General features: G+C 40.4%; 1 protein-coding gene across 3 annotated transcripts in view; it reads left to right on the forward strand.

The window, feature by feature from the left end:
* SLCO5A1 (solute carrier organic anion transporter family member 5A1) overlaps positions 1–13,639 on the forward strand; it is a 146,446-nt gene that overhangs the window by 55,109 nt on the left and 77,698 nt on the right. For all 3 annotated transcript variants that reach the window (XM_086335457.1, XM_086335458.1, XM_086335460.1), the window contains one exon: positions 11,761–11,893. In XM_086335457.1, coding sequence (XP_086191583.1) covers positions 11,761–11,893 — 133 coding nt within the window. The remainder of the gene's footprint in view (positions 1–11,760; positions 11,894–13,639) is intronic.

The raw sequence follows: 13,639 nt of genomic DNA on the forward strand, positions 1-13,639 counted from the left end.
TTTGGTAGCTCTGAAGATACTTTAAAATCTTGTATTGCTCAGAATTGTAATTTTAACTATGAAGCTGGATATAATTATATAAGTACTAATAATGATAATTTTACAGCTGACATTGACTGAACACTTAGTAAGTGTTTAGAGTTTTGTGTCATTGTCTCATTGATCCCCTCACGAACTCTTGGAAGTAGAGAAATTATGATCCCCTATTTATAGATGAGGAAACTTGTCTGAAGATTAAGTATATTTTCTAAGATCACAGAGTCAGCCCGTGATAGAGACCTTCACAGACAACTGATGCTGAAGCTGATGGTCTTACAAACCACTTGAATATTGAATCATAATTGTCTTCTTATAACAGCACTGAACATTACTTTTTATTTTAACATAAAATGCCTAATGTTACATTCGTCATTTCCCATATTTCTTTATCATAAAAGTAGACTGTAAACCAACATCCCAATGAAAATTTATTACTATAAGATATAGTGTTGTATGAGGAAGAAACACAAAAAGCTTAGGCATAGTAACTTAGTAAAAGTATTTATTAATAAATTATCTTCTTTATTGTTAGATAACAGAGTCAGGGATTATCTTTTAATTGGGATGAATTTATTCTATCCCTTCATTAATGAGGTGGTTACAAAGTAAATATATAAAATTAGGGTAATAATAGCATTTAATTTATAAGGTTGCTGTGAAGATGAAGTGAGAAGATACCTGCAAAGGGTTTAGCGCACTATCTTACATATAATAAATGCCCAGTGTTATCTTTTGGTAATAGTTCTCTTGTCAGTGACTGTAGACTTTGACTATAAACCTTTCTCTAAATATAAGAATAAGCTTTATAGCAAACCCTAGTGTAAGCAGTCTTACTGTGATAGAACCAATACTTGTGGATTGATGTGGGTGGGCGGTAACATTAAAGGTGTCATAAAAAGTTTATTTCAGATGAATGTCTATAAAATTCAATGGATGGCCCTGATGATGCCTATGAGGGTAGGCCTTTGTACACAAGATGATTATATCTAAGTGTTCCTCTAGACTTGGATCCTTCCTGGGAGAATCGTGTTTCTTCGAGTGCCTGGACAGCAAACAGGAGTTGTGTCATACCTATGGCTGTTTACCTGGAAGGTGTTTTTTGGCAGTGACTTATCCATCCCTGGGAGGTAAATTTAATCTGCTCTAAACAGCTGGTGTGCTCTGCTGAGTCTTTACTGTAATTACCCAAGTAAATGTGATACCACATATTTGGAAGGTATTTTTCAGATAATGTAGGTTTCTCGCCATCCTTATGGCAGCCGATTAGGAATGAAATTGGAGATGGAAATCTAAATAGTGAGTTTCTTTTTCCTCTAGACGGCTTCTAAAACTCTTGCTACTAACAGTTCCAAAAATATTTTGAGATTTTCAGCTCTAGGGGGATTAATTTGTTCAATAGTAGAAAATTATATTCTTCCTTTTTTTTTTTTTGGCTGCACAGTGCAGCTTGTAGGATCTTAGTTCCCCGACCAGGGATTGAACCCACACCCTTGGTAGTGAAAATGCAGAGTCCTAACCAGTGGGCTACCAGGGAATTCTCCTATATACTTCTTATAATTAAACGCTTGTTGCTTTTTTGTATTTTGGAGACATGTTCATAAACGGAGAGAAGATAGGCTTTGGTTTCAGATGGAGCCAAGTTCTAATTTTGACTCTAGCACTTATTAATTGCTGATCTTAACTGCTTGAGGACTCAACTGCCTCATCTGTAAATTGGGAATGAGTATCATTTTATTCCCCCCACAAAGTTGTTAGTGTTGAGTAGATGGAAGATGGAAAGTGCCTAGTGTAGTTTCTGGAAGATAGTTATTCTGTTTTCATAGTTCAACTGAAATATTCCTTGGGGTTTATGCTCTTAGAAATTGAATCTTTGAGAAACTGCCAATTCTGGAAAGATGGATTTTACAAATGAAATGGGTCTTTGTTGCTGCACACGGGCTTTCTCTAGTTACGGCAAGCTGCGGCTACTCTCGTTGTGGTATGCGGGCTTCTCACTGTGGTGGCTACTTTTGTTGTGGAGCACAGGCTCTAGTGTGCTTGGGCTTCAGTAGTTGTAGCACATGGGCTCAGTAGTTGTGGTGCATGGGCTTAGTTGCTCCATAGCATGTGGGATCTTCCCAGACCAGGGATTGAACTGGTGCCCTTTGCATTGCAGGGTGGATTCTCAACCACTGGACCACCAGGAAAGCCCCAGGGAAGCATTTTTAAAGGAAAGGTGAGGGAGGGGTGTGGCAGGATATGCGATCAACTTGAGCACAATTCTGTAGTTAATGGTTAGGTAACAGGGTGGTATCACGTGGATTAATGTGATCAATCCTCAGGCCCCAGTAGGTCTGGGGGCTGAGTGCTCACAGTCATCAAGTAGTTAACTTCTTCCATTTGGTGGGAGTATTAGCATCTGTAAAACAACAGTTTTCCTGGCCCAACTGCTAATTTTGTCATTACAAGTTCACATCCATTTAATTCTTGAGCCAGACTTTGGAGGCCTGAGAGACTATAGCCTTTTTTTTTTTTTTTTAAAAGAGAGGTCATCAGAGGGCATGTTGGTGGTGGGAAGGTGTGTCTGTCCTGGGAAGGCCTTAAAGGTTACTCATCAATTCCTTTTAGGTCTTCTTTAATTTTAGCAATATTTTAAAATTTTCAGTGTACAGGTGTTACACATATTTTATTGAATTTATTTCTAAGTAGTTTTTGATTCTGCTGTAAATGGTGTTACTTTCTGATGGTATGGAGAAACCCAAATGAACCTTTTGGCCAATGCAGTGCTTTGAAAAATATTTATAAAGGAAGATAGTGAATTTCAACTAGCTACTATGATCATGAAGAAAAAATACTCGGAATCTACTTAAAGCCCTTTCCCACATCTTCTCATCTGTGACCTAAGATGTTCTCTGGATGTCTTAGCACAGTGATAGACTCTCCCCTGATGGCTGTGGCAGCTGTTCTTTTGCTCTCAGGCCTGTGTCAAAATAACTGAATCACTTAAAAGGAAAAAAAAAAAAAAAAACCACACTGCTCAAAATAACCGAGATCAAAAGTTTCTTATCTGTCTGGGCTTGTGAGTGGAAGCATGAGTGAGGGGATATTTTCCTTTGACCTGATGCTCTGGTGCTACAAAGTACCTTGGCTAATTTTCAAGAAACTGCAAGTTGAATGTCAGTTGGTGTCCCTGCTGCCGTGTGGCAGTCTAGTGTGGCTTGACTTTCATGTCCTCTTGTTGTATGTAGTGGTGACTTTAAAAAATATTCCAAACCTAAAAGTTGAGAGTTATATTTTATTTTGTGGGAATTTTTAGGACTCCAAGCCTGGGAGACAGTATCTCAGGAGATCCTGAGAGAACTGCTTTGGGGAGGCTGGGGGACAGGGGTGGGAGGGGAAAGAAACAGGTTATATAGAAATTTGCAACAAAGGGCAGGTAGTCTGAACATCACAAGTATCTTTGTGAATTAAAGAAAACCAGATATCCCAAGTTAAGGAATTTAGCACTTTTCTATATGTGGGAAGATGCAAGAGTCTGGACTCAGTAAAATCATTCCTTTCATATACGTCTCAGCTGCAAGGTTGGTATCCTTTGTTTCTCACATCCTGAGCTCCCTTGGGGCTCACCGTTAGGAGTGGCTGCAGCCTGGTGGCTGTAGGATCACAGGTATTCTCCTTCCCGAGTGCCCTGTGTTGTTCAGTTGCTAAGTCGTGTCCTACTCTTTGTGACCCCATGAACTGCGTCACACCAGGCTTCCTTGTCCTTCACTATCTTTCAGAGTTTACTCAAACTCATGTCCTTTGAGTTGATGATGCAATCCAATCATCTCATCCTCTGTCACCCTCTTCTCCTGCTCTCAATATTTCCCAGCATCAGGGTCTTTTCCAATGAGTTGGCTCTTCTCATCAGGTGTTCCAGCTCACATTGGAGGGCTGGAATTGCTGATGACTGTGACATCCTTGTTTATATTGTTATGGCAGGAAATGTTTCATGTTTTAGTAGTAACTGTGCCACCAAACATATTCAAGAGGGCCACCTCCTGTCATTATGTCCCAAATGAGTTTGGTGGTCATTGGAGGACCTTAGGCAGGTGTGCAAAATGCTCTGTGTGGGCGCATTCTGGGTGCAACCCCAGGTCCTGAGACTAAGCCTAAGTGTTACATGTAACCTAAACCCTTATCAGCATTGGTTTCCAGCATCTTGTAGAGTTTTGACTGGGCCCCTTGGTTTTCCAGGTCCAGTGAGGCTCATGGTGAGGATTTCTGGAGTATTTTCTTGGGATTTAGGGTGTAGGGGAGCAAAACTTACCACTTCAAACATCTCTTTGGCCTGTGGATTGTTTTGAGCTGAAAATAATCAAGGCCCAAAAGACTCAGGAAGAACATTTGACCTTCCCCTAACTGCCTAAAGAATGTGGATATAGGACCTGTTCTAGGAGGGGAGCCATTGCCTCTTATAAATAAACTATAATAGTAAGAAAATTTTCTTAAGGTATGAGAAATAAAAAGTAATAAATAATTAAAAAAAAACTTTAAAGTTAATTAAAAATTAAAACTCTGATGAAAAATATTTTAAAGATAAAATGCATTAAAAAATAAAGATCAAAAAGTAAAAGAGTTAATGATGTGAAAGAGATACTAGATTATAATAAAGGTTAAGTCTACAGGAGAAACATTAACAATGTGAAGATAAATGGGATTAAAAATAGAAGTTAATGGACTTTTACATAAAAAGCATAAGCAATTACAGAATAGGGTAAAAGTAATTTAAGGAGATCAAAATGGAGGATCTGAAGATAACAAAGCTGGTGAACAGATAAGTGAAGAAAAGATGGCCGGAAGCAGATGAGGTGACAGTCCTTAAGTTATCGCTGGTCAGCCTTCCCCAAGAGTGGTGGTGGTGGTGGTTTAGTCACCAAGTCGTGTCAGACTCTTGCAATCCCATGGACTGTAGCCTGCCGGGCTCCTCTGTCCATGGAATTCCTCAGGAGTGGTCCCGGCCAAACCCGCTGTGATGTCCAAGGTCAAGGTGAAAGCTGTTCCTTCCACTGAAGGGGGGCGGCTCTTTCCCATCAGGTGTGACTTCCTAAGTCCCCAGAAGTACGTGGCTCAGTTTGGTTTGGGGTTGGGGTTGTAATCCTCAGGCTAGGACTGTCTGGTTTTGTGCAACACACGCAGTAACAAAGTTTCAGATTGTTCATATGATCTTAGAGCTGTAACCCCAGTCAGACTCTTGTGATAGGGAAACACTGGCATCAGGAAGGGATTATTTGTTGTTGTTATTGTTGTTCTTAGAATTTAAAAATATGTATTTATTTTTCTGTAGCATGTGGGATCTTCATTTATTTTAATGCAAAATTGTTATTTGCAGTATGCAAACTCTTAGTTGTGGCCTGAGGAAATCTAGTTCCCTGACCCAGGATTGAACCTGGGCCCCCTGTGTGTGGAGTCCTAGCCACTGGACCATCAGAGAAGTCCTGGGAAGGGATTATTAAGTGAAGTATGTCATGGCCACATGGTGACACACCATTTAGCTGTAAGAAACATTCTTGAGAAGTATTTATTGACATAAATACTGAGATATTATGTGAAAAACATTATGGAACAATAGGTCCTGTATAACTGCAGCTACTTATAAAATTTATACAGCTATGAATAATATAACATAATTGATACCATTATGTGGATGGTAGCGATTGTGGAAGATTTTTAAAAAACAATTATTTTTTGTGCTCTTGACAGCTTTCTCTACAGTGAATCCATGCTATATTCTGAATCATTAGAAAAACCCTAAGTTATTGAAGAAGAACAACACAGATAGAGATGTGTGCTTGGCGCTTCTCTGGTAGCTCAGCTGGTAAAGAATCCTCCTGCAATGCAAGAAACTGGTTTGATTCCTGGGTTGGGAAGGTCCCCTGGAGAAGGGATAGGCCACTCACTCCAGTATTCTCGGGCTTCTCTCGTGGCTCAGATAGTAAAGAATCCTCCTGCAATGCGGGAGACCCGGGTTCGATCCCTGGGTCGGGAAGATCCCCTGGAGGAGAGCATGGCAACCCACTCAAGTATTCTTACCTGGAGAATCCCCCTGGACAGAGGAACCTGGTGGGTGATAGTCCATGGGTCGCAAAGAGTCGGACATGACTGAGCAACTAAGCACAACATAGCCCAGACGTGTGCTCAGCTTCAGAAGTTGTTCTTTGCTGCCTTTCTGTGAGGAAAGAAAGCTCTAGATATTCCCTCTTCCCACTCCTATCTGTCCAACAATGGATAATGATTCCAGAAAAGGTCATTTTTTTAAAGGTACTATAAGGTTGTTAAGTATGCCTTCTGTTAAATAATGTATATTTGATATGTACAAAATTAATATTTATTAGAGAATGAATAGGTCATCTTTGAGCACACAAAAATACAGTGTAATTATTTCTTCAGTGTTTATTGTATGCCCTGGGCTTCTCTTGTGGCTCAGCTGGTAAAGAATAGACTAGTTAATTCTGGACTAGGTAATTCCATGGACTAGTCCATGGGGTCACAAAGAGTCATACATGACTGAATGACTTTCACTTTCATTATATGCTGTGCACTTTATGTGCATAATCTTATTTAACACCTGCCCCACCCTCCCCCCCAAGGAAAGTGGAGGATAAATAAATTTTGCTCTTTCACAGAAGCAGGGGGAGTAGAGGTCTAACCTGAAGCAGTTTAACTCCGGCATCATGTTCCCAGCACTGGACTGACTTCAGTGCTTCCTGTGTGAATTATTTTGTATTTTAGGTCTTGGAGAAGTTTTAGAAATGCGTAGTTCTTGCTGACTCCCTCGAGGAACATCCAGCCTAGTTGGAAAGATAAAGAAGTGAGGCGTAGCAGTATTACACACCTGTTCCAGTGGCAGTACTAGGTAATAGTTGGTGTGACATCCAAGGACAGACATTTCTGGGGCTTCCAGAGGTCAGAGGGAAGGAGCCAGGCTTTGATAGATAGGGAGTGTAAGCACATGAGGGCCAGAGAGTTATAGTTAAGTGTTAGTCGCTCAGTTATGTCCCATTCTCTGCGACCCTGTGGACTGTAGCCTGCCAGGCTCCTCTGCTCATGGAATTATCCAGGCCAGAATACTGGAGTAGGTAGCCATTCCTTCCTCCAGGGATTGAACCTGGGTCTCCTGCATTGCAGGTGGATTCTTTACAGTCTGACCACCAGAGAAGCGATAAATATCGTGTTCTGGAAAAAAGGACTAGGGAGTGACCATGCAGCCAGCACCAGGTAAGCAGAGATTCTGGGGACAGATCAAGTCTGAGGGGACATTGCTACATTGCTGGAAGACATCAACGCACAACTGGGCAATATGAGATGAAGACAGAGTCAGGAGAGAAATAATATCCAAACTATAGGAGACAGGTTAGGGGTCAGGTAGAACTGGTAGATGAGCAGTGAATAGATAGTAAGAGAAGAGAGGAACTCTATCATGACTTCAGGTGGTTCAGTATCTAAGTCCGTGACCAATGAACAAGTGATGGGGAAACTCTATGTCTTGGTAAGAAAGGGAGGTAGCTGATCCAGACCAAGGAGAAACCAGAGGCATGGGATAGGGAACAAGGGACATCGTCATTCTTTAGCCATGATATTGTTCTAAAATATAGTGTTTTAATGGAAAATTTGAGGTTTAGTGAGGCCAATAGATTAGGAGACAATTACCATTGAGAAGATAGTTTTCTACTCACAGTTACCAAGAAGGGGTGCACATGGGACTTCCCTAGCGGTCCAGTGGCTAAGACTCTGCTCTCCCAAGGCAAAGGTCCTGAGTTCCATCCCTAGTTGGGGAACTAGATTCTGCACACTGGAACAAAGAGTTTGCATGCTCCAACTAAAGATTCATTGTGCCACAATGAAGATCAAAGATCCCGAATGTCACAGCTAAGACCCAGTGCTGCTGCTGCTGCTGCTAAGTCGCTTCAGTTGTGTCCGACTCTGTGTGACCCCATAGACGGCAGTCCACCAGGCTCCCCTGTCCCTGGGATTCTCCAGGCAAGAACACTGGAGTGGGTTGCCATTTCCTTCTCCAATGCATGAAAGTGAAAAGTGAAAGTGAAGTCGCTCAGTTGTGTCCAACTCTTAGCGAGCCCATGGACTGCAGCCTACCAGGCTCCTCTGTCCTTGGGATTTTCCAGGCAAGAGTACTGGCGTGGGGTGCCATTGCCTTCTCCAAAGACCCAGTGCAGCCAAATAAATAAACATTTAAAGAAAGAAGGTGTGCACGTGATGCCATAGGAACCGCATGAGGAAGCACCAGGGTCAGTTACAGGTAGAGAGAGGGAGGGATTGTGAGCTGGAGCCTTGATTGTGGTTTCCCCATAGAAGAATGAGTTAGGCAAGGTAAGCAGGTGTAGGATTGACTAGTCTGAATAACTTCAGAGCGCTCTGGGGTGTGGGCGCTGTCTGTCCCTACTTGTCTGGTATCTGAAGCAATTTTCCAGGTAAGTGATGATGGCCGCTTGGATCAGGGTGGAGGTAGGGAGCTGCATATTAGAACCGATTTGATGGTAGAACCAGCAGGATTTACTAATATAGATTCCAGCGGTGAGACAGAGACTAATGGTCCATGTACATAGTATTTTACTGAAAAGTACACTGCAGGTAGGGCTTCCCAGGTGGTGCTAGTGGTAAAGAATCCACCTGCCAATGCAGGAGACGGAAGAGATGTGGGCCCAGACCCTGGGTTGGGAAGATCCTCTGGAGGAGGAAATGGCAACCCACTCCAGTATTCTTGCCTGGAGAATCCCGTGGACAGAGGAGCCGGGTAGGGTACGGTCCATGGGCCTGTAAAGAGTCGAACACAACTGACTAACTGAGCACATCCCAGGGTTATGTGCTTCATACCTCTTACTGAGTGGCTAGAATGATTTATTTACTAAATGGGATCATGTCAGTAAGTTATATGTACATATATACTTTTAGTGATATATATTTATAAATATATAAAAAGATATATCTATGTATACCATATAGTTATTTTATGATATGTATCAATAGTAAATGGAGAAGGCAATGGCACCCCACTCCAGTACTCTTGCCTGTAAAATCCATGGACGGAAGAGCCTGGTAGGCTGTAGTCCATGGGGTCTCTAAGAGTCGGACACGACTGAGCGACTTTACTTTCACTTTTCACTTTCATGCATTGGAGAAGGAAATGGCAATCCACTCCAGTGTTCTTGCCTGGAGAATCCAGGGACGGGGAAGCCTGGTGGGCTGCCGTCTATGGGGTCGCACAGAGTCGGACACGACTGAAGTGACTTAGCAGCAGTAGCATCAATAGTAAAGCAGAATATAGTCATATCTTTTTATGTGGAGTATATATATGTAATTCTGAGATTTTTTTCAGTCTTTTTTCAATTTATAAAATAAGGGCATGTTTCATCATATACAAATTTTTATATAAAGTGTATGCACAAAATAGATCATAATTTGAATGCATTATAAGAGTTCTTTGAAGGATCTCCATATTTACTTTTTTTAATTCAATAGTAATGTATTTTCTTTAAAAATTTTTATTGGAGTACAGTTGCTTTACAGTGTTGTTAGTTTCTACTGTACAGCAAAGTGAATCAGTTATACAATACATATATCCCCTCATTTTTGGATTTCCTTCCCATTTGGGTCACCACAGAGCACTGAGTAGAGTTCCCTGTGCTGTACAGTAGATACTCATTAGTTATCTGTTTATACATAGTATTGATGTGTATTTCTGTTAATGAGAGTGATTTGGACTTAACATTGTTTGCTATATAATAAAAGTGAATTTTTCTGATTCTATAGGTGAATTTTAAAAATCTTGATCTATATTTCCTAAAGAATTAGGGTTTCTTGGTGAACATTATTTAATTGGTTTTCCATTCACTGCTGATCGAATGGTCCTGCCAGCATAGAGTCTGCACATGGCTTCTTGCCACTTCAAGATGCTGCACGCAAGTGCCCCAGGCATCAACAGTGTGGTGGAAATACCCTTTTCCTCGTCTGTGTTTGTAAGGCAGTCTCTTTCACGGCAGAAGACTATTTTGGGGAGATGATTCATGTCACATTTTGGCCTCATTACAGTTTTGAGTTGTAAATGGCGCTGATTTGCCTAGAGGTGTAAACATAAATTTTATCTTCATATGCTTATGGGAATACCTGAATCGGAAAAAGTACTTGCTATTCTTAAGTTCTGTTTTAGGCTATAAACAGAGAGGTTAACAAGATATTTATCAAAATTCTAATTTTATTTTATGAAAAGCATACTTCCAAAAGAATGCCAATTACTTTCCTCTGTGCCTCCGCACTCCATTTCCAAACACAGATGGAGAAGTCTAAGAGCCTAATGTCTTATTGTTACAAGCAGATGATGCCGTAAGGTAGATAAACACTGTGCTTTTCTCTTTTGAAATGGTGAGAAAAGTGTGAGCAGGTGTTAAATTACCATCTGTAGCTATGAGTGACAGGAAGTATAAGATTATTCAATGCTTATTTAGGTGCAGCTGATAAAGTCAGGGTTTTGATTAGTTCAAATTTGCTTTCTGGTAAATAGGGACTATTTAAAGGATATGACAAATCACTTATTTATTCTTTGGTGAAAATGCATGATAGCAACAGAAAGGAGAAGCATGTGTCACCTGAGTTTGTGATCGTGCCTTATGCACAGGAGTATCTTAAAGGTGTTTATTGATTTGTCCCCAAATAACTGAGTTTCAACAGGGTAAACACATGTTTGGAGTGTGGCTAGATTTTTCTGTGACTTTCAAGGAATTTCATATTCTATCTCAAAATTTGAAAACTGGCAATATATTATTTATTTATCTTTGAAAATTTATGTACTGATGTATTGGCTGCAGAGAGAGGCATGTGAAATCTTAGTTCTCCAACCAGGGAGACTCATACTCAAACTCATAGCACCTGCATTGAGAGTCTTAACCACTGGACTGCCAGGGAAGTCTGCAGTGATTCATTATTTTTAAAAAATTTCAATAACAGCAGTGGGAACAATATAAAGACTTGACAATGTATTTGTTTTTGTTACTATTATTTTGCTATTAGCCCATTTTGGTGACCACATGTTTTTGGACGGAACGACGTTTCTGATCTACTGACAATAACCCCCTCTCCCCCTTTAGGTGTGCTTTAAAATTTTTTCTAATTCAACTGTGGGTTAGTGCTTTCTGACCTTCTCACTCATGCCGTTTAAGGAGATTTATTAACCTTTAGGTAAGATTCCTCAATTAACAATGAACCGAATGCATTGTGAGGCGTTCTCTGATTCTAAAGTGGTGACTTGAAAACATTAGTGGTTTGAGGGTGCTTGATTAAGCAGCTTTACCAGTTCAACTGAAACCAACTTCATGGCAAAATTGGTCTTCAGTTCCCTCAGCCCATTAGAATATTCTAGCTGGGATGAGTGACATTCCTTTTTTCCCTCTTTTCTTGAGGCTTACTCTGATAGCCTGTCTTGGCTATCCAGTAAACTACCTCAATAACTAGCACAGGTCTGTACTTTCAGAAGCAACCAAAGAAGTTCTGATGTACTAAGAGGACGATAGGCAACAGTTAAATAAAGGACATTGTTTAAAGCCCAATTTAGAGAACTCTCTAAAGTTCTCTGTTTTTGGAAATTGTTAACTGGATGTAACTGTGACGTAAGCGTGGTATGACTGAAATTAGACAACTACTGAAAGAGATAGCATGAGGTTATATTTCACATTTCCTTTTCTGTCTTCCCAGCCATCATGTATGTCATGGGAGCACTCGGTCCTGCAGTGGGATATTTACTAGGTGGACTTCTTATTGGTTTTTATGTTGATCCCAGAAATCCTATTCACCTTAACCAGGATGATCCTCGTTTCATTGGAAACTGGTAAGAATTGTTTACTGCATCTTTCATTTCATTTGGTATTATGATAATTAGAGTCATAGTCCCCTTGTAGTTAAAATAAGAATTTCCCAAAGAGGAAGATGAAAAATAGCTCAGTGTCACCTAGAAGGTGGTGGTAAGCAGGATAATAATCTCCAAAGATATCTTTGTCCTAATTCCCAGATTTATGAATTTACCTTTACATGGCAAAGGGGACTTTTGCTGATGGAAGTTTAGGAACTTCAGATGGGGAGATTATCTGGGATGATCCAAGTGGGTCCAGTATAATCACAAGGGTCTTTATAAGGGAAAGAGAGAGGCAGGAGGGTCAGAGTGAGAGAAGGAGTTGTGATGATTGAAGCAGAGGTTGGAGTGATATGCTTTGACAATGGAGCAGGGGACCACAAGCCAAGGAATGCAGGTAGATTGCGGAAGTTCGGAAGAGCAAGGAAGTAGGTTCCTTCGCAGAACCTCCAGAAGGAATTCAGCCACACCCATCTTTTATTGACACTCTTGCCCTCCAGGGGTTACAGCTTCCCAGGTGGTACTAGTGGTAAATAACCCACCTGCCAATGCAGGAGACATAAGAGACGGGGTTCCATCCTGACTCCAGAGCTCTCAGATGATGTATTTATGTTGTCTTAAGCCACGCAGTGTGGGGATTTGTTATCACAGCAATAGGAAACCAACACAGAGGAGCTGTGATCAACAGCTTAATCCACATTCTTTAGGATAGAGATGGCTGTTTTCTTCATAGCAGAGGGAAGGAAAAGGGGAATGTGGCTGTGTTGGGACTTCCTGTGTACTTGAATTAGACAATTGCATTGTCTTTTCTGTGCCTTATAAAAAAATATTTTCTCCCCACTTATCGTACTTGTGTTTTGCTTTGTCCTCATCCACTGCCCAGAACTCTGTTTCCACTGTTCCACTCTTAGTGAGTCTTTTCGCTAAGGAATAGTTCATTTCCCTGGATGTGCTGAAGATGAATTACTCTCTCACTTGCACGCCTTTTTTGTTTAAATTAATTTTATTGGCATAGAGTCGCTTTGCAATGTTGTGTTAGTTTCTACTGCACAGCACAGTGAATCAGCCATACCTGTACATATACCCCCTCCCTTTTGGTCGCTTGATAGCCTTTAATTGTCTTGCTAAATACGTAAGCTTTGGATTTTATTTTTATATATTTTTTAAAAGTTGATACGTTGTGTTTTCATTTTTATCCAGTTCAAGATTATTATATTTTTTTTCCTTTTTGGCCACTCGACAAGTAGAGATTGAACTCATGCCTCCTGTAGTGGACGCACGGAGTCTTAACCACTGGACCACCAGAGAAGTCCCTAAGTTGAGAGTTTAGCAAGAGAACTCCAACTTTGGATGATAGGTTATTTATTCATATATATCCAAGGGCTGCACTTGAATTCTTCCCAGTTCTGAACTTGAACATGGTATTTCTTCACAATTGCAAGCATTCAAAGTATTGGCATCCCAAATTTATTTAACATGGATTGGTACTGGGTATACATTGATAAGATATTTTCATTTTAGAATAGAGAATTTCATTATTAGAAACTAGTGTTGAGTAATTACTTCCTAAAGAGTTTCTTAGACTACTTGTGTTCTCTCTGTGTTTCATTTTATAATGAAATTCTTACGATAATAACTTCATAAGTTGAGCTATGTGGGAATAATGTTTAACACTATTTTCTAAGCAGTTAATAAATATTAATTAAATTATAGAACACTTGTTAT

Source organism: Bos grunniens, chromosome 14, assembly GCF_055505025.1.
Source record: "Bos grunniens cultivar Pamir isolate PY7600 chromosome 14, Bosgru_T2T1.0, whole genome shotgun sequence".
Classification (NCBI taxonomy): domain Eukaryota; kingdom Metazoa; phylum Chordata; class Mammalia; order Artiodactyla; family Bovidae; genus Bos; species Bos grunniens.